At 46.7% G+C, this 20,188-nt stretch overlaps 1 protein-coding gene across 1 annotated transcript in view; it reads left to right on the top strand.

Moving 5' to 3' along the window:
* Positions 1 to 20,188, top strand: part of wdr18 (WD repeat domain 18) — a 78,669-nt gene that overhangs the window by 8,452 nt on the left and 50,029 nt on the right. The window contains exons 2-3 of the mRNA XM_028816656.2: positions 2,716 to 2,826; positions 14,057 to 14,190. Of these exons, the coding sequence (XP_028672489.1) occupies positions 2,716 to 2,826; positions 14,057 to 14,190 (245 nt within the window). The remainder of the gene's footprint in view (positions 1 to 2,715; positions 2,827 to 14,056; positions 14,191 to 20,188) is intronic.

Raw genomic sequence — 20,188 nt, 5'->3', positions numbered from 1 at the left:
TTTCTCTCATGCGTGTGTGTGTGTATCTCTCTCTCTCACCTGTGTATATGCGTGTGTGTGTCTCTCTCGCGTGTATGTGCGTGTGTCTCTGTCACGCGCGTGTATATGCGTGCGTGTGTCTCTCTCTTGCGCGTGTATGTGCGTGTGGGTGTGTGCGTGTCTCTCTCTCTCTCTCTCGCGCACTCGCGTGTGTGTGTGTGTGCGCGTGCATGTGTCTCTCTCACGCTCTCTCTCTGTCTGCACAGGGAGAGACTGAACATGTGCGGAAATCATCGGCACACACAAACCGAAAGGGAAACTGGCTTGTTTGTATACCGAGTGTGTGGTTGTGAATAGAACTTTTTGGTCATAACCCGATTTGTACGTGTTCAGAGACATTCGTGAACCAAGGTTCCACTGTATTAGGTTCGCAATGTGTAAAATTATAACATAGTTTAATGCTTAATAGGCTTTTTCTTAACACCTCCCATTATCCGACATTTTCGCTTATCCGATGTTCTGCCGGCCCGTTTATGTCGGATAAGCGAGACTCTACTGTATTTAGAATAGTTTGACCATTCTGTGGACCATTATACTGTAACAGGTTAATTACAATCAAATTCATTAAATTTATGAACGATATGCGGTTAATTTCAGTGTATTTGATAAAGCCGCCGTCGTGGATGTGGATCTAAGAAAGGGTAACCACACAGGAACAGTAGCACTGCTTTGACGCTGGGTGCCGCCAGTCTGCAAAACCGAGCGGAGAACTTGCATACATCAGGGTATGAGGTACCGTGGAAAAGTGCGTGGCTTTACGCCAAGTGTAGGTTTTATACATCGCGATTTGAACATGGAAACGTTTTTACGCATCATTTCTGTGTGTACGCACCGTTTATACATGAGGCCCCTGGAGACCTCGGCCATCAAGCTGCCCTCCCCCATTTGGCCATTCCACAGCTGAGACAGCGCTGGGCCAGCCAATCCAATGAAAGGACCCCTCTTTCCCACGATTCCTGCGATCCTCCATCAGGGTTGACTTTACCTTAGGTAGGCAAAACAACTTGGCATGTGCCCAGCCCCCCCTTACCCCCCCCCCCCCCCCCCAACATCAATGATCTCAATCAGTCCTCATGATTTTCAAACGTCACATAGAAGAATTAGATGATGATGATGGTCATGTGGACCTCTGGCCTTCAATCCATCAATGTAAGGACAGCATGGCACCCTGATCAGGTGGTGGGAATGCAGATCGGCACCACAGGAACCAGAAAAGGAACAGCAGAGAAATTAGGTAGGGGTGAGTACGGAGTGTGGAGATATGATAAAAATGATAATTCAGTGCAATGCATTACTGTTTACTGTGCAGATAAGTTACCTGAAACAGAACGCTGACCACTGCTCCACTATCGGCTATGCTGGTGACACTGTGCTGGGCTCAGGGAGGACCATTTAATGAACCCGTGGACTGTGTGGATTTATTCTGTTTTTTTATTGTTGGATAACTCCTTGAATTTGAATTTTGCAGAAGGGCCCTGCACTGTTTTGTACTTTGGTTGTTTTGAATAAAAGCACAAAGCCCCTGGTACCACCTCTTGCTGGCTCTGTTTGTGTGTGTGTGTTATCAGCTGTTCCTGGGTTTAACCTGCCAGCATCTGTGGAGTCAACGTAGACCATCATGCTGGTGCAATAAGAAATGTTTTACTGTGAATGTCAGGTTAAAAAATAAATGAGATTTGACGTCAAGTCCGTGTGTGTCTGAGGTCCGCGGTGAAGAAACTGGAAATCATCAAATCTGAGCCTTGACGCAATGCTGTCCTTAAGCTCTGCAGACAGTTCTGCCGTCCTCGTGGCTCGGCCATTGTCACCTAGTGGTCCTTCTATAGGAGGGTGGGTGCTTTTCATTCATTGGTCCAATCCATTGAATTGACCACCGGTGGACTCCAAACATCTCCATGATGATCAATAGAATGTGAGTCAAAGTTAAAGCTCAGGACGCTGGCATTCATTTCAGTTTTATTTTTAATAAAAATGGGCAAAAAAAATCCTAATATCCTGTTTTTGTTTTGTCATTTTGAGGTTTTGAATGTTGCCTGATGTGGGGGGAAATAAAAAAGAATTGAAATGATTTTAGAATGAGGCTGCAAGTTAGAAAAATGTGAAAAGTGAGTGGGCCTGAAGGCACCGTGGAGTCCTAAAGTTTGTGCACAGTGCGAGTGTCTGGAGCTCAGACCGTACGTCATCCATCCTGCACGATTTGTCCGTCTTATGTTCCAAACTGCACCTCCAGATCACAAGACTATGATGAAAAGAAACCAGTTGTTATCCAAGGCCCCCCACTCCGTGGCACACTGGGGGCTCTGTAAATATTCCCCCAAGTCGCTTGGCTTGATTATCAGTCTTTCAATTTAACATCCATCAACATTTATCTCTCATGGTATTCTCTTGATGGCCTCAACATTCTCCTTTTTTTTTTTTTTAACGGAACATCCTGGTGGTCTCCATGATACTCGTATCTTGGCCGCTGGATCTCCTCCTCTTGGCTGTTCTCTTCACACCAGGGTTTAAATCTTTCCAGACGTTGCCCCAAATTATGAGGTGTCCTCCATTAAGAGAATGCATAGTACTGAACAAATGACAGCGCAGATAATAAAACAGGAATTCTATCACGGAAGTACATTCAGGGATATCCCGTCCCTCTTCCTTGTCGCTCACCTCTCTGCTTTCTCTTTGTAGGATCAGCTGCAGCAGAAGATCATCTGCCCTGGAGTGGTCACCTGCTTGACTGCGTCCCCCAATGGCTTGTATCTGCTGGCCGGCATCGTGGAGAGCATCTACGTGTGGGAGGTGAGGCCAGCAGCTTGTTTTGATAATGAGGGGGTCCTTACACTGCCTTGATAAAGTGTTCAGCCTGATCAGGGTTTCTCAACCACTGGCTCGTGACCCACTTTTGGTAGCCTCCCCACCACCATTCTGCAGATTGTTCTCGATTCACTATGGGGCCAATTCACTGCCAACCCTCCTGGCTCTGACATGCGGGGGGTGGGGTTCCTTGGTGGGTTGAGAAGGCAATTATAAGGGGAAACGGTGGGTCACAACACCAAACATGGCAGAGAAACTCTGACGTAAATGATTGTCACAAGCAGGGATTTTGATCCATTTGACTGGAAAGTTTTATTTGTAAATCGAATCTTCTTTTTCAAATGATTACCCCCTCCAATCCCCGAGTTATCTTGTTTCATCCTGAGATGTGGCTGTGGACAGAAAGTTTGAGAACTGGCCAGAGATTTGTGGTGGGTTTACCGGACCCCGAGTGTCTGATGTCCGTAGTCCAGTGATACTGTCACTTTGTGTGTGCTAATTGACAACCGACATGGTGCTACTGATGGCATCTCTGACTGCTTTGCCCTCTGGTGTCTAAACTCTATAACTGATGACACACCTGGTCAGCGGCCACACCGCCCCCTAGTGTCTGAACACTGTTATATGGTTTATAAGGGCCTGATTTGTGTTGAAATTCTCACTTGCAAGTGCCAATCAACATGGAGCACATCCCCACTCACGGCACCATCATTAGTGAGTAGAGCTACCTGACCTTAAAATGTTGGCTTTCCTTACCTGAAAACTCTCAGAGCGCCGTTTATCATTAGGAAGTGTACTGTGAAGTCAAATGTAATTTGAATGGTCAAAATAAAGAAAACTTATCACCTAAAGCACATGACCAAAAGCTTGTGGACAACCTGACCATCACATCTTGTTGGACAAACCCAAAATGGGCATTAATATGGAGTCGCCCTCTGTACCCACCCTTTGGACTGTGACCATTTAGTCCAAAGAGCATTTGGAAGATCAGGTGCTGACGGTGGCCGAGAGGCCCTGGATCCCAATCGGTGTTCCAGTACATCCTGTTGTACAAATCAACATCTTCATTAAATAAAGAAATGTATCGTCTAACAGGACAAGTCTGGTGAAACCTCTTGAGTCCCAAGTCAGGCAGGAGGAGAGCTCGTCCGTCTGCCTCATTTATTCTCTTGCAGGCCCACGGTGAAGAGGGTGCGTCCATCACAGCAGTCTGCCACAGAATGAGCTGAGAATAAAAGCAGAAGCTCCCTGCGTACTGATAACGGAGTTTACATACCAGTGCTGATTAAAGCACACATGGCATGTTCTGATTGGTTAAAAGACATGAGGTGTTTAGCATAGAACACAGCCTGCCTAAATAAAACTCCTTCTCCATGATGTCCTCGTTCTTCTGTATCTCTCAGTTTAGACATTAGCCTTGAAATCTCTGTGTAGGTGACAACGGTGTGGTTTGCAAAGACTGTCGGTCCGGAGTTTAGGGCTTTTTCTTAACCAGAGTGAGGATGCTTCTTTCTTCAACGGTGGAGGTCTTCCTTAGCCTGCCAGCCCCTTTGTGATTACTGAGCCCGCCAGTGTGTTCTTTCTTCTTCATGATATTCCAGACAGTTGATTTTAGGTCATCTTAAGGTTTCACCGACGTCTCCAATGGTTTGATTCTTGTGTTTCATTCAGCCTCATGATAGCTTCTTTGACTTTCACTGGCACAGCTCTTGCCCTCATGTTGAACAATGGCAGCTACAGACTGCGAAGGGTAGAGGCCCGCCGAGGGGTCTTATGAAGTCTTGCGAGGAATCAAACACGTGTTATGTCAATTGTCCTAAACCTTATGGTGCCCTGAAATGGAGGGCCACGTAGAAAAAGTGTTGTGTGACCAAAATGAAAGCCTGAAATGTGCACTTTATTCGTGATGTCTGAAGTGTTTGATGTGTCATTTTAAACTGTGGTGCAGAGGGGGAAGTCAAAGACAAATAGGCCTTTGTCTCCAGTATTATAGAGGGCAGTCTATATTGTTATGGAGAAATCTTCAGAAAGGCAGTCAGAATTTTAGACTCTATTGCACAGCATTGGAAACAATTGCAGAGCACAGAAAGCCTGTCTCAGTTCATGAAGTGAGCCCGGTGGGTTGGGTGCAGTTCATTTTTATTTCAGCTCTTATCACAGAATATCCCAATTTCGTACATGTTGTCTTCACAATAATGACCTCGTTCTGTACCAGTTTTCATAACAATTCCCTCGTCTTTCCCCTCATAGTAATCAATCTTTTCATTGCAATCATTTGGACTTGAAGGTCACGCTTGTCTCTTGGCCCGGAGATGACCATCATCTGATCCTGTTACATTCCTCACATTCCCAATCTTGAGCTAATAAAAATTGGAGGCCTTTTAATTGATCAGCCCTCTTCATTAAATTCGATCCCAGAAGACCCACATATGAAAAACTGAACTGTCCAATGAATACTTGCTTGTTGCACCAGTATCCAGTAAGACTAAAATCAGAGGCAGCTGTACTGGTAGGCGCAGCACGCAGCTTCACTGATAAGAGCTAAGCTGCTGGAGCTGGAAGCAGATAATCAGCTCTTAAACAGTCTTAACTAACACAATGCAGCTTGCTTTTAACTTGATCATCTAGAATATCCATAAGCCTTAATAGATAAAATGCTAAAATGTTTTTATGTATAAAGCGTTTATGCGCTAACATGCAAGTTTACTTTGTTTCCTTTAAGTTTGGGGGCATTGAAGGTTTTTCCAAAACCTTGTTTAGATTTTGGCAGGTCAAAAGGCCCAGCAGAGTCTCCATGTCCCAAAATAAAAACTTGTTCCCTCAAAAACACTGCGTCCTTGCTCCTTAAACCACCGGAAGCGGCTATAGTTGGTTCCCAGTGCAATTTACGAGCACGCCGGAGCTGTCAGTACATTCGTTGAGCAGCCCGCTCAGGACCACTGCTGCTGCCCTAGACTGGTCTGCCAGCGTTGGCCTCTGTGTGCTCGTGTGCAACCAGTTCAAGCAATGGCTCAGTGATTACTGAATTTCATCAATGGCGTCACTTGCACCTTGTACATATTGTTCCAGTAGTTTCTTTTATATTTTTTACAGTTCACTGGCAGTGTGTAAAATGATCCATGTTGCAGTAATTGTGATGCTCTATGCATGGAAAAATGTGTTCCATTAAAATTTCACTTTTTCTTGGTGAATTATCACGTTTACTTAAAAAGTGCAGCAAAAAAGTATTTGGCTTCCGGGGGTGCATTAAAACCCCCCCCCCCCCCACCCCCCCCAAGTATGTGGCAGTTTAAGGGTTAATAAACAAGGCAAGTAAAAAGGAAGCAGGCCACACTAAAAATAAAAGCAGCGACATAAATAATAGTGCCTGTCCAAGCCACTTAAGAAAGATGTCGAGCAACTCCTTTTAATAGTCAAGAGTTCTAACACCAATAACAAGGCATATTGATCCTTGATCTAAACTTCAACAGTGTCAAGGAAAAATTGCCCACGACCGGGGTGATTGAACAGTGGCCAGACTCATCCTTCAGCTATGAGAGACAGAATGGCATTTGAACCTTAGACTTGAGGCGGTGCTATGGGTACAATACGAGTGCTATTTTCAAAACCCAAATAAATTTAATGCAGTAAATACATAAATATCAGTGGGATTCAATATGGCTGCACAAACAGCATGTCAAGTTGACTAAACGTCACTTGTCACCCAAGAACAGTAGTTAAAGCAATAATTTCACCTTTCTTAAGCATAAAATCACATTGTTGAAGTTAGCAAGTAGGTGGCACTGCTAGTACAAAACCACGAGATGCCACACACGTGAGTACAAACAAGCAGGCAAAAGACAGTGCTGTGAAAAAGTATTTGCCCCCTTCCTGTTATCATCCTAAACTCACACGCTGCCAATGGGAAGTTGTCACATTTTCATGTTGTGTGACATTTCATTTGACTTTTTTGACAGAGTACATCAACAGAACTAGACTCACTGATAAAAAAGTAAAAACGGATCTCTGCAAATTGCTTTAAATTAATGACAAACATAAAACTGAACCCATAAATCTTCAGGTCAGTATGTAGTAGATAGCAGCCTTGACAGATATGTGTCTGTGTGCTCTCAGGTCTCTGTCCATCAGCTCTGCCATTTCTCCCCATTCAGAACCGCTTGAGCCTCTGTCGCATCAGTGTAGACCCTTTGGCAAGCGCAGCCATGCAATTGTTCAGTCTGGACAAGAACTGGCCATTCAGCCCACCCAAAAAGCTTGCCGGTCCCATCCACTTAATTCTTCTAAAGTACCATCAAGTTGAGTTTTGAAAGTCCCTAAAGTCCAACTGTCCACCACACTACTTGGTCACGTATTCCAAGTGTCTATCATTCTTTGTGTAAAGAAAAACTTCCTAATGTTTGTGTGAAGTTTCCCCTTAACACGTTTCCAACTGTGTCCCCGTGTTCTTGATGAACTCATTTTAAAGTCACCGTCTCGATCCACTGGACTAATTCACTTCATTATGTTAAACACTTCATTCAGGTCTCCTCTTCATCACTGTGAAAGCTCAGCTCTTTTCATCTTTCCTCCTAACTCATCCCCTGTTTTCCTGAATCAGCCCTGTTGCTCTCCTCTGGACCTTCTCCAGTGCTGTTATGTCTTTATGGAGTCTTAACTGTACACAGAACCAGTGTGGCCTCACCAATGTGTTATAAAGCTTGAGCAGAACCTCCTGTGACTTGTACTCCACACGTCAAGGCGCTATATAACCTGACATTCTGTGAACCTTCTTAATGGCTTCTGAACACTGTCTGTCTGTCTGGCAGTTGATAATGATTAGTCCACTATGACTGTTAAAACCTTGTGTATTCATACCTCACATTTTTGCTTCCTATCTGTAATTCGTTACATTTACTGACATTAAACTTCATTGTCCACAAATCTGCCCAAGCTTGCCTGCTGTCCAAGTCCCTCTGTGATGATTGAGCAGATTCGAGATGATCTGCCAGTCCTCCTTTCTCGATATCATCTGCAGACTTCACCAGTGTGTTATTTATATTCCTATCCAAATCTCTCTCTCTATGTAATCCAACGTCTGTCTGTCAGCTTTTCACAAGAGAACTTCTTAACGGATTTAGATCGGGTTTTTTTCTAGAATTTTCTTGATCATTCTGGTTGATTTTGCAACTTCTCTCATTGTGCTAAGTATCAGAGTTCACTTGCAGGAGTGACATATTCGCACTACTCCAAGACAGAGGCTGTGGGCCAAGGGGAGGGGGATGCGTGACATCAGGAGTGGGGAGTCGCTCTACCTGTAGCCACATGTTGGAGCGCACCTTGTGTCCACTTAGCTAGCGATACCTGTTTGTTTATTGATGTTTAAAGTTTGTCCTGTTTCACTACTACGCGGGGCGGAGCTGTGGGGGACAGCCAGTCATTTATAAATATTAACAGTCACTGAAGCCCCAGCACTGGTCACCACACTTAACTTTACCAGATTCAGACGTTAAGAGACCTGAGACCTGGACTCTCACTCAGCCACTCCCGTGTCTCTTTGTCTTTATGCACGTCCTCGTCGTCTTCTCCCAAGGCGCAGGTTTCTTGCAGACTCCCCCAGGTTCTCCTCCAGGATTTCCTTGTGTTTTGCTGCCTTTGTTTTCCCCTCATCTGTCCTTCCTGGGGCCTGCTGCAGAGACGCAGGCTGATGCCGTGCAGTGTGACGTGATGTTTTGTCTGGTGACCAGGAAGCTCGGTTTTAGTTTCATCAGACTGTAGACCCTTCTTTCACACGCTGCATGCCTTTTGCCGAGATGTCCCACACGTTTTATCTCTTTATTTTTTTATTTATTTATTTATTTTTTCTTAAGTAAAGCAAGTCGTGATTTCTCTTTCCATTTATTTGCTTAGCAGACACTTTTATTCAAAGGGTGTCAACATAATCGAGTAATGTCAATCCAGGGACAGTTCTGAGCAGGTGTTGCAGGACAAGGGGACAGGTGACAGATTTCACGACCACACTGAGTGTCCCCTCCAGCTTCCCTTTCTCTGATATTTCATTTTGTCTGTCAGTCTCAGGCATTCATTGTAGAAAAGACCAGGAAGTCGGGAGGGCAAACACGCCCAAGGCCAATGGGTAGCCTGGTATAGAGCAAGTTGGTGTCACTGGTGCCACGTCCATTATGTTAATGGCTGCATGTGACGCCTCTGTTCGTTTATCAGGGCCGTGTATGGAGGAGCCATTAGCCAGAATTACAGCTCCCCCCTGATTAGTCACTGTCATCGGCTGGGAGTCCTGTGGTCTCATTTCTCATCACTTCTATAGTGGGATATAAATGGCAGTAATGAAAACCTTAATTGGTTTGGAAGACAGTTGGATTTTCCTGCTTTATTAAATTTAAACCCTGCTGGATTTATAAGTAATAGATGGGACCGCCCAATCCAGAAGTGGTTTATTTAACAACTCGCTGTGTTAAAATTCCTAAGACAGTGGGCCTCTCTTGGAGTGCCGTCGGTTAATCGGGTCTCTCAGGAGTGCAGTGGAACTAACGGAGTGCTTTTAGTCGTTTTTGTTTTTAGTTCTGGGCTGTGATGTTACTGTCGGACAGTGTGGCATTGTGGTCATGACTCTCAGGTTGTGGGCTCAAATCCCACTACTGACACCACCATGTGGCCATGAGCAGCAGCTCCTTTAACCTGCCTGTGCTCCAATTTGAAAAGCAAAAGAACCGATTGTATCTCAAATATTGGAAGACAAAAGGCCTTGGAGAAAGTCGTCAGTCAAATAATAATAAAAATCATAATCATATTCTGAGCTCTCTGGAGCTGCTCAAGCAATTTTCCATTTCCTGCATCAGATCCATTCCTGTTTTTCCTAGTGACGGATTTGGCTTTTGCTGGTCGTTGCAAGGTTCCATTCTACAGGGCTGTGTGTTCTTATGAACTGAAGCAGTCCTGTGGAATTGGAGTTTATTTAGCTGTTTATGTCGTCCACTCAAGTACAGGATTTCTTTTTGTGTGTTCCGTCAGTTGTATGAGGTCCCCCTTTAAAGTCCACAGATGACATCAACGGCATTTATTTATATATATATATATATATATATATATATATATATAAACAGTAGAGTCTCGCTTATTCGACATTTCGTATTATCCGACGTCCCACCACAAAAAAAAAAAAAAATAAATCAATCGGCAACAAGAACTGCAAGTTGCGAGCGTGAGTGTAGTCTATGTTTTGTTGCTAAGTTCATTTTTTCAGTTCATTTTTTCTGTTGTTTTGTTGTAAAACATGATTATTAGGTTCGTAATGTGTAAAATTATAACTTAGTTTGACATTTAATAAGCTTTTTCTTAATACCTCCCATTATCCAACATTTTCGATTATCCGACGTTCTGCCAGCCCGTTTATAATAATAATAATAATAATTCTTTGCATTTATATTGCGCTTTTCTCACTACTCAAAGCGCTCAGCAATTGCAGGTTAAGGGCCTTGCTTAAGGGCCCAACAGAGCAGAGTCCCTTTTGGCATTTATGGGATTCGAACCAGCAACCTTCCAATTGCCAGTGCAGATCCCTAGCCTCAGAGCCACCACTCCGCCTTATTTCGGATAAGCACGACTCTACTGTATGTGTATGTATATGTGTATATATATATATATATATATATATATAAAATTATTATTTTTTTTTAAATTTTATGATACTTTATTAATCCCGAAGGGAATTACTTGGTTTTTCGCATACCCCTTGGGGTCAGCCATTGTACAGCCAGCGCCCCTGAAGCAATTGAAGGTTAAGGGCTTTGCTCAAGGGCCCAGCAGAGTAGCATCTCTTTTGGCAGTGACAGGGATTCAAACCGGCAACCTTCGGGATACCAGCTAACTTTAGGGCGGAGTGGTGGCTCTGAGGTAGGGATCTGCACTGGCAATCGGAAGGTTGCTGGTTCAAGTCCCATAAACACCCTAAGTGACTCTACTCTGTTGGGCCCCTGAGCAAGGCCCTTAACCTGCAATTGCTCCATCCTGGGTATGACGTTAATCTGCACCCAGCCCTGCATGTGGCCCTCCAACCTGCAGGGAAAAACCTGGGGGCTGGTGGCAGAATTGGCACGCTAGCCACCATAACAAACCTCTCACTGTTCCATTCCATCTGAACTGGTGTGGTGCTGAGGTGTCACCTATTGCATGGCTGCACTCAGGGCCTAACCTGGGGATCCTAAATTGATTTGTCATGTGGTGGGTGCAGCAATGTGCTGTATCAGCGTGTGCTACTAACCTCTAACTTGCATGTGCTGTGGTGTCAGTGTGCGTTATGTAAATGAAGGACAGGCCACGTGAGCAGCACCAGTAACCAATAGGGTGGATGGATGACTGAAGATGGGGCGGTGTCCTGGACACAAAAAGACAGACACCATCACGGAAAGATGGTGAAGCTCAAGGAAGATAGCTATCAGCACTGTTACGTGTGTCCACATCCATTCAGCTCCATCGTCCTCCAGCCCCCAAGCCAGTGCACTCTTTGATTGTCTGTCTGTCCTGCCGAGTTTAGCGCCACACGTTCAGATCAGCAACATAAAGTGAGTGATTTCTGAAACACTGACTGGGATTAACTTCACACTGCGATCACCTGAACATCTGCCTCTGGACAGCAAAAGTGTGTGTGAAACAAACTCATGCGCAGGCTACAAAATGTTAAAGAGTAACCCAGTTAAGGGTTTACATGGCCTCATAATTAGTATCCCATCGTTATTACGAGGGACGTTCAAAAAGGTTCCACACTTTTTTTTGTTAAGTCTATTTCTAAAGAATTTCAAAAACAGTTTCTGTATAGTCACCTTCCTTTGCGATGCAGTTTTCCCAGTCACGTGACACTCTCAGACACGACCGATTATTCCTCCTCTCTCCCGCCTTCACCATTTCCAAGAAAATATAAATGTGCGGAAATGTTTGGAACGTCCCTCGTATTATATTTATTATTAGGTGCTTTGAGGCCTAGCGACTTGATCAATTGAAGATCTTAGGTCGGTTTGTGTCTCGTCTGGTGAGATCCTCCAGCGTGACCCCCGTGGTTGTCATCAGTGTGTCCCACCGTCCGATTGCAGGCTGCTTCCTTCGATCTTCCCAAACATGAACTCCGTCCCCAGTGATCTCTCTCTTCTGACGGTGTGACCAAAATACATCTGTTGTGACTTCATCATTTGACCTCAGAGTGGCACAGCCTCATTTTGATCTCATCCAAAATGTATTTCTTAATTTCTTAGTCCTCGCGGTGGTCCACAGCACGCACTGTATCCTCCCAGACGAGTCACTCTTGTTTGTCTCTTTAATGTTCAGCTCTCACGTCCGTAATTAATCCCTCAGAAACTGAGCACGTTGGACGAGCCTGAGCTTCGTCTCGAGTGCCATTCCCTCGGTGTGGTGGATTTCTCCACTGCTAGTTCCTTCCATGCTAACAGAAGACCCCAGGAGATTACAAGTCTTCACAGTCTGTGGCCTTCCAGCTCAAGTCTTCGTCATTTTCTGTCCTCATGGTCTTCGTCGTGTTTGCGTTCCTTTCTAATCCCACGTGAAGACTTCCAGCTTTGACGTCTCTCAGTAGACCTTGTAAGAGCTGCGCTCACACCAAGTGTTGGAGCCAAGTCCACACTCGTTCACCGTCCTGACCCCTTTGTTCCTTACCCGCCCTCCACTTAAGCCCCCCTCGTCAACCGTGAAAGCAAACTGTCAACAAAGTTGGCCATCGTTTAAGGGTTCAGTATGGTAGAAAAAAAACGAATGAATATGTTGGAAAAAGAGCGAAGTGTCACAGAGAAATCCCCGTATTCCTGAACCCGTTGCAGGCCAGGTGTACCCAGTGTTAGAGAAACCCGACACGGCCCTGGCCACCCTCGCCCTCTTGTCTTAACCTGAACACGTGTAGAACATTCATATTTACAAAAAAGTCCACTGAATTCACGGAAACCGCGGAGATGAGAGGTGGATGAAAGTGGCCGAGTCCCAAATAACGAAGACGATAGAAATCCTGAATTCAAATGGTGTGATTTCAAAGTATGAGTCGCCAATGCCTTGTGATCGATTAGCCCTGGGCAGAGGATGATGATGATGATGATGATGATGATGGTGTCCTAAGTGGCGCACTGCCACGTGTAACGGGATACGCGGTGATGATCTTGGATGCCTTTGATGAAGGAGCAGCAGGGCGTGACGTGCCGGTCATCTTAGGCTTCCTTTTCTTCTTCTTCCTCCTCCTCCTTCCTTTTTTGAAATGCGTGGTTGGTCTTTGCTAAAAAGCGATGCGCCTGATGTTTTACGGTGCCTGCTGCTGCCCAGCATGTCATCTTTGCTGCTGCCGCTGAGTGTCGTGTCTTCTGCACCGCGCGGGTCGTTAGTGTTTCGGACGCCAACTTTGAGTCCGACGCTCTCCTCTTCCTAATTTGCTTTTGTGAAGGCGGATTCGCCGTAAAGGTTGAGCAGGTGAGGTGGTGAGGCGCGTCCTGTCCTGACTTCATGTTTTACTGGAAACCAATCCATGATGCCATATTCGGCCCTCAGTGTGGCTTCTTGATTTTCATAGCGGTAGAGTTGTGTGTTTTTGGGTGTTGCCATTAGCGCTCGAGTCTCGTGATCCACGCAGTCGAAAGCTTTGCTGTAGTCGATTAAACCTTCTCAATATCCGTCTCTTATTCCGCAGTCTGTAAATCGGGACCCTCTGAGGCCAGTAACCCGATTTCTTTAACTGGATTAAGTGTTTACATGGCATTTTAGAAATCGGGTGTCTGTGAATAACCGGGTGAGTGAAAATCGGATGAAGTGTTTACATGGTGTGTCAGGTGTCTGTGAAGCGCGGGCAGAGTGGCAAAGTGCTTACGGCTTTGGACTTCACGCCCTGCTACTGACACTGAGCAAGTCACATCACCCGCCTGTGCTCCAGTTGTACCCGAGATGTGGCAAGTGGCCACAATGTCCAGCAAGGCTTCGTTGACGAGCGTTTCTAGTGCCAGGTCAGCCTTCTTTGAGGGCACAGTGTGACCTGCCACCCGCTTAGCCGCCGTAAGTATTTCTGTAGACATTGTGGGCACACAAGGGGCTCGTCCACGAAAATGAAGCCACAAGAGGGCAGGGCAGGGCAGGGCAGGGCAGAGGAGCCATTAGGACAGTGAAGTCTGCCCCCCATTGGCCTGCACGGTTTGCCTTTCCTCATCCTTGTGTTGTGATGCCACTCTCTTGTGTTTTTCAGGTTTCAAGTGGTAAGTTGTTGGCGCTGCTGAGCCGACATTATCAGGATGTCACCTGCATCCGCTTCACCGATGACAGCAGCCACTTCATCTCTGGAGGCAAAGACAATCTGGCGCTGGTGTGGAGCCTCAACAGGTATGGCATGGTAGCGAGTGGGCTGGTGGGCGGGCATTGCACATATTCACAGGGAGCTGCTTTTAGACCACCTTCCATTTACATTTCTTTATTTGGCTGACGCCTTACGACATTTCAGATGCAGTTGCTTCCGTTTCTTCTGGTTTCCTCAGACAGGCGGGTGAAGCGCCTCACTCGGGGTCTCACTAGCGGGATTTGAACCCTCAACCTCAGGAATTGAAGTCCGGAGCCTTAACCACTGCGCCACTCTGCCTCCATTCTTGACACTTTGATATTAGGCCGGTCATCCTACAAGTTTGTGAAAGGTGCTATATAACGAAGGTCTGAGGAAGACAACGCAAGCGCGGACCACGGGACTGCACCCCTCGGTGAAGAGGCTGCCCTGGGGGCGCTTTTATTGTGTCAGACCTCCGTGCCAAGCTGTACGCTAAGCACATTTTGGGAGCTGAAGATTAATTTGCTGACATTTACAGCCGTGCAGAACAAATCCTGGCAGATTAAGGGATGTCTTCCGAGGAGAGGTGGAGGCCGCCGAATATCGTGCCCGCTGGATTTATGTTTGCTGGGGCAGCGTTGCGTGAAATTTCACACAATGGCAAACGTTCGTCGCTGACACGGGTACTGCTGAAGCAAAACAAAAAGAAGAACATTGGCGTTCCATCAAAGCTTATCGGGCTGCAGGCTGAATAAGATGGCAGCGTACCAGTGAGGGGGAAGCTCCTTGTGAATTCGGAATCCATTACTCAAGAGGGTGGTTGTGCTGCCATTACGCCAATTAATTATCTGAAGGGCAAATTAGTCGTTGACAGGAGCGTGACGGGCACCTCTTGACGGCCTGGCGGTGGCTGTCATCTATTTTGCTGACCACGTGGGCAGACTGCTTGCCTTGGTGCCCGCTGTCCTTTGGTATCTTATGTCCGACACGTCGAGATTTGATAAATCCCTGGGGGGCACTGCCCTCATCGGCACCAGTTGGCAGGCTTCTCCCGGTCTTTAACGTTTGTGCCCCCTTTAAGACGGGCTGGCATTTGGCAAGTGAAAACGTATGTGTCACATCGGCCCCTAAGAATGCCACATGAATTACTGATGGCTTGGATTCTTTAAAGTATGAGATTAGGGACGCCCACCCGGACCAGGGGTTGGCAGCGTAAGCCAGAGAACGTCAGGCTGCCAGCCGTAGATAAACAGGCGGTTTGATACCGTATTTTGTGTGTGTGTGCGTCTGATCTCATCTTCAGGTTTGTGTGTGAAGAGGATTCAGTTTTGGTTTGATGTCCTTCTCTAATATAGCGCCTTTCAGATCCATCGCATTCAGATGGTAATCGGACCCCCTTCACTTTCTCTCTCCGTTTGTGTCTTGAGTTGGGAAGCTGGAGCCGACCCCAGCAGGCATTAAGGGGAAGGCAGGAGCCACCACTGGACATGGTGTGGGGTGAACCCCGACACGGACCCTTAAGACCACCTTGGCATTGTCGCAGTTCACTTTGTTGTAGACGTCATTTGAAGGGGGTGAATGCGCCATTTTTAACCCATCAATCTACACTCATTAACTCCAAGGTCTGCAAATTTAGTGAAAAATCACCGACTTGAGTGTTCAGCCCCTCTGCTGTGGCCCCCCACAGTGTGCTCGGGTGCCTCCTGGTGGCTTGAATTCTCCTTCAGATGTTTCTAGAACTTGATTGGCGCCCACCTTGTGGCCAACCGAATCACCTGGTCCCTGCTTAGAAGGCACCTGTGTCCCTGTGTAAGGAGGGTCTCACAATTTGCACTGCATGGCAGGACACAAACTAAACTATCAAGTCCAAGGCACCCTCAGTAGACCCCTGTGGAAGTCCAGGGTGCCCCGACACAAACGTTGCGAAGCGTCTCCCACTTGCACAGCACAAACACGGCACCAAAGCACACTACTCCTTACCCCCTGATTCTGGCCCCTGAGTAATGACGACTGGCCCCCTTGTATAGGACACCCATAAGGGCTCCAGGTGCCCAATGACCTTCTTCTGGCAGCACTTCCTGGTGTGGCCCAAGTGCTGCCAAACAGGGCCCAGTAAACGTCCAGGTGCCCCCTGGTGGTGGCCACGGGCCCAGCAGGCTTGAGCTCCAATGCTCTAAACCCGTAGCCCCAATGTATGCCAAGGGGGCTGCCCTCTGAGTATCCGGAATAAGCCCTCTCCCTTGGGCCTTCTGTGCCATAAGTGTCCCGGCTGGGTAAGGACCCTGGTGGTCTGCCACAACATCCATGATCAAATACAGTGAGGCACAGATCTGGCCAAGGGAATCAAACCACTTGTAAAGCTTTCAGTGTTCCTACAGTCGGGGCACAGGGGTCTCAAGAATCGTGAAATGGAAGAAGTTTGGAACCAGTGGGACCCTTCATAGATTTGGCCAAACTGAGTAACTGGGCAAGAAGGGGCTCGGTCAGGGAGGTGACCACCGACCCACTGGTCACTCTAAGTGAGCTTCAGAAGACCTCTGCTGAGGTGGGAAAAAATGTCAGAAAGAAGACCACCTTTATGGTGGTGCAGCTGGATGGCAGCCACTTCTGAGTAAAAGGTGTTTAAAGGACTCGGGGAAGATTCTCTGGTCTGACGTGACAAAAATGGAGCTCTTTGGGTCGAACTCCTGGCATGGTGTTGTCTGGCGGAGACCACCAACTGTTCCTCTCCTGCCCTGCTTAATATGGTGGCAGCATCAGGGACAGGCGCCCATCACTGAGTGGTCTTTGAAGAAAACCTGAGACCACTGACTGGGGAGACACAACAAAGCCCTAAAGCACACGGCCAGTTTAGACGAGTCTGTGGTGGTCCTTGTGTGGCCCTGTGTGGAGAGACCTGAAGGTGACCGTGTGCAGACCCTTCCTATCCAGTCTAGTGGAGTCTGAGGGGGCGTCCGCTGGTAAGAATGGGATAAGCTGCCCAGATCCCGGGGTGCCAAGCTTGTAGAGGCTGAACAAGAAGACTTGAAGCAGGAAGTGCTGCCAGAGGGGCTTCCAAAAAGTGCTTCAAGGCGGGAGAGATGTTGGTCTGGATTTTTAATGACCGAAATCACGTTGTCACTTTGTCATTGTGGGTTATTGAGTGTTGATTGGTGGGCAGAAATGTCAGGTTCATCCATTTAAAGTGAAATTAACAACACAATAAAGTGTGCAGAAAGTGAAGGGGGTCTGACTTGCACCTTACGGCTTGTGGCTCGAAAATGTGCCGGTGGGGTGGACGGAGACAAGAGGCAGTGAGGTGCCCGTCGTATTCTGTGCCACCTTCACCACCCTCTGCCGTGCCCGGTTGCCATACCAGTGTTCCTGTAGAGTGTAATGATCGAGGTGTGTGAGGTCCCCCCAGATATCTGAGCTGGTGGCATGTCACCATCAGCATGTCACATGTCCTTTTTGTGATACCCCCCCCCTTCTCATTGGAGGTGGCGGTGTCAAATGCATGCCCGCTGATTGGCCGTCTCCATTACTTTATTTCCTAATTCGTGTTGTCTGTACCTGCTGCTCTGCTCCTGCTTGTATTGAGTTGTCACCTAGGACCCTCACCACACATCAGCTGACTTTCTCCAATTCTTTGTCGGCTCTGCTGGCACAGACTAACCCACCAACCCTTCCTCTCCAGCCGAGTGCCTTGACTTGGATGGCGACAGCATCCTGGGTTCAAATCTCCGCTCAGCTGCTCTCTGTGTGCCCCTTCTGTTCATTTCCCTATTCCTGCCACATCCACAAAGACGTGGCAGGTGGTGGCCATTGTTGGTGTGAGTGGGCCCTGTGATGTACTGGCACGCTCTATTGGTCTGCTACATGCCTTGTGCCCGATAGCTCTGGATCTCTGAGACCCCCACTTGGATGGGTCCTGCTTTCTGGGTTCAGATCTGTGAGCTCTTTGTTTGTTTCCCCCACGTCGTTGTGTGAGTTTTTCTCCACGTAGTCTGCTTTTCTTCTCACACCCCCAGAGAGAGACGTTCTAACAGCGCAGCCTAGTGGTCACGACATATTAATACCCTGAGTTCAAAGGCTCTCAAGTTTGTTTCTTTCAGTTTTCACAACAGCACCCTCTAGTTTTCACTATAAATTTATGCCTTAGTGATAAAAGTGCCTGATGATGTTACTTTCAGCCTTACCCCAAATTTGGCAGGCTTCACCATAGCGCCCTCTAGTGACCAGAATATATTAGCACCTTGTGTGATAAAGACACGCCTTTTTATTACTTTTAACCTTTTTTTCTGGGGAGTTGTCACCACAGCGATCACAACATAATGCCTTTAGTGATAAAGGTATGTAAAGTTATTCCTTTCAGCCTTTCCCCAAATTTGAGTAGGTTTCACTTTAGCGCCCTCTACTGATCACAACATAGTAATGCCCTGAGTTGTAAGGCACATCAATTCATTACTTTCAGATTTCACAACAGCACCCTCTAGTGATCCCAGCATATGAATGCCCTCAGTGGTAAATTTTTATTTTCCTCCTTTTATTATTTTTAGCTTTATCTCTGGTTTGAGAACTTGTCTCAAGAGCACCCTCTAGTGATCACAATATATTAACACCCTGAGTAATAAGCTGATGCTGTTTCATTACTTTCAGCTTTCACGACAGCGCCCTCTAGTGATCACAGTATATTGATGCTTGAGTGGTAAAAGTGCATAATATCTTTACTTTCAGCCTTACCCCAAACAGCTCCCTCTAGTGACCATAATATATTAGCACCCTGTGTGATGAAGACACACCTTTTTATTACTTTTAACATTTTTTTTCAGGGTTTGGGTGAGGTCACTATAGCCATCACAACATAACGCCTTGAGTGACAAAGGCACACAAATTCGATACTTTCAGCCTTATCCTAAGTTTAGGTGGGTTTCACCATAGCGCCCCCTAGTGATCACAACATGTTAATGCCTTGAGTTGTAAGGCACACAAATTCATTACTTTTGGCTTTGACAATAGCGCCCTCTAGTGATCGCAGTTTATGAATGTCTTCCATGATAGAAGTGCACCCTTTTATTATTTTCAGGTTTATCTCGGGTCACAACGGAACACCCTGAGTAATAGACGGATGCAGTTTCATTTCTTTCAGATTTCATGACAACGCCCTCTAGTGATTACAATATGTTAATGCCCTACATGATAAAGGCACATCTTTTTTTTCATTATTTTTTAGCTTTATCTCAGGTTGGAGAGCTGTCACAACAGCGCTCTCTAGTGATTCCAACATATTAATGCCCCGAGTTGTAAGGCACTCAAATTCATTCCTTTCGGCTTTCACAACAGCGCCCTCTAGTGATGACAGTTTATTAATGCTCTGTGTGATAAGGCACACCCTTTTATTCTTTTTAGGTTTACCTTGGGCTTTGTCACAACAGCGCCCTCTAGTGATCAGTTCATTAATTAGGTTGTGACCCTGACCAGCGAGATGTGGGTGTAATGCAGGTGTAAATGTCCGTGTCCTGTGTGTATGAGTGATCGTTTTGACCCGGTGATCCTCTGAGGCTGGGTGACATTGTAGTGACAAAGCCAAGCATGTAGTTGGTGACCTCATAGCAGTGAAGGCTCTGCTTCCTCCCTTCTTCTCATCCCTCACATTTTTACATCCTCTTGGGTGTTTTGAAGTTTTGGTCCTGGGGTCCCCATTCAGGGTGATTCTTGCCATGCCCCCCAGCATAGCCGGGATTGGCTGAGGCCTCGCTGTAACCCTGAGTTGGATCAGACAGCTTCAAGGAGGTGCCATGGTGTCACTTGAGAGGAGTCGAGTCCTGTCAGCCTGAAACGGGGGAAAAAATCAAACAGAGCAGCAGAAGCCGCTGTCTGGGCGATGAGCAGGCGTCTCGACTTTATGAAGGGCCGCCACTCCGTGATCGCTCGTGCCAAGTTTGGAGAGGAATTGTCAAGCGTGAGATGCAGGGGGCATAGTGCCACTCGTGAAGTCAGACAGGAACACTTAGGGCGGTGCGACAGACCACGTGAAACGGTCACACACAAGTGGCACATGGCTGACGTCGTCTAGCTGGAGCC

Source organism: Erpetoichthys calabaricus, chromosome 12 (assembly GCF_900747795.2).
Source record: "Erpetoichthys calabaricus chromosome 12, fErpCal1.3, whole genome shotgun sequence".
In the NCBI taxonomy this organism is placed as follows: domain Eukaryota; kingdom Metazoa; phylum Chordata; class Cladistia; order Polypteriformes; family Polypteridae; genus Erpetoichthys; species Erpetoichthys calabaricus.
This window is presented reverse-complemented; position numbering and strand designations above follow the sequence as displayed.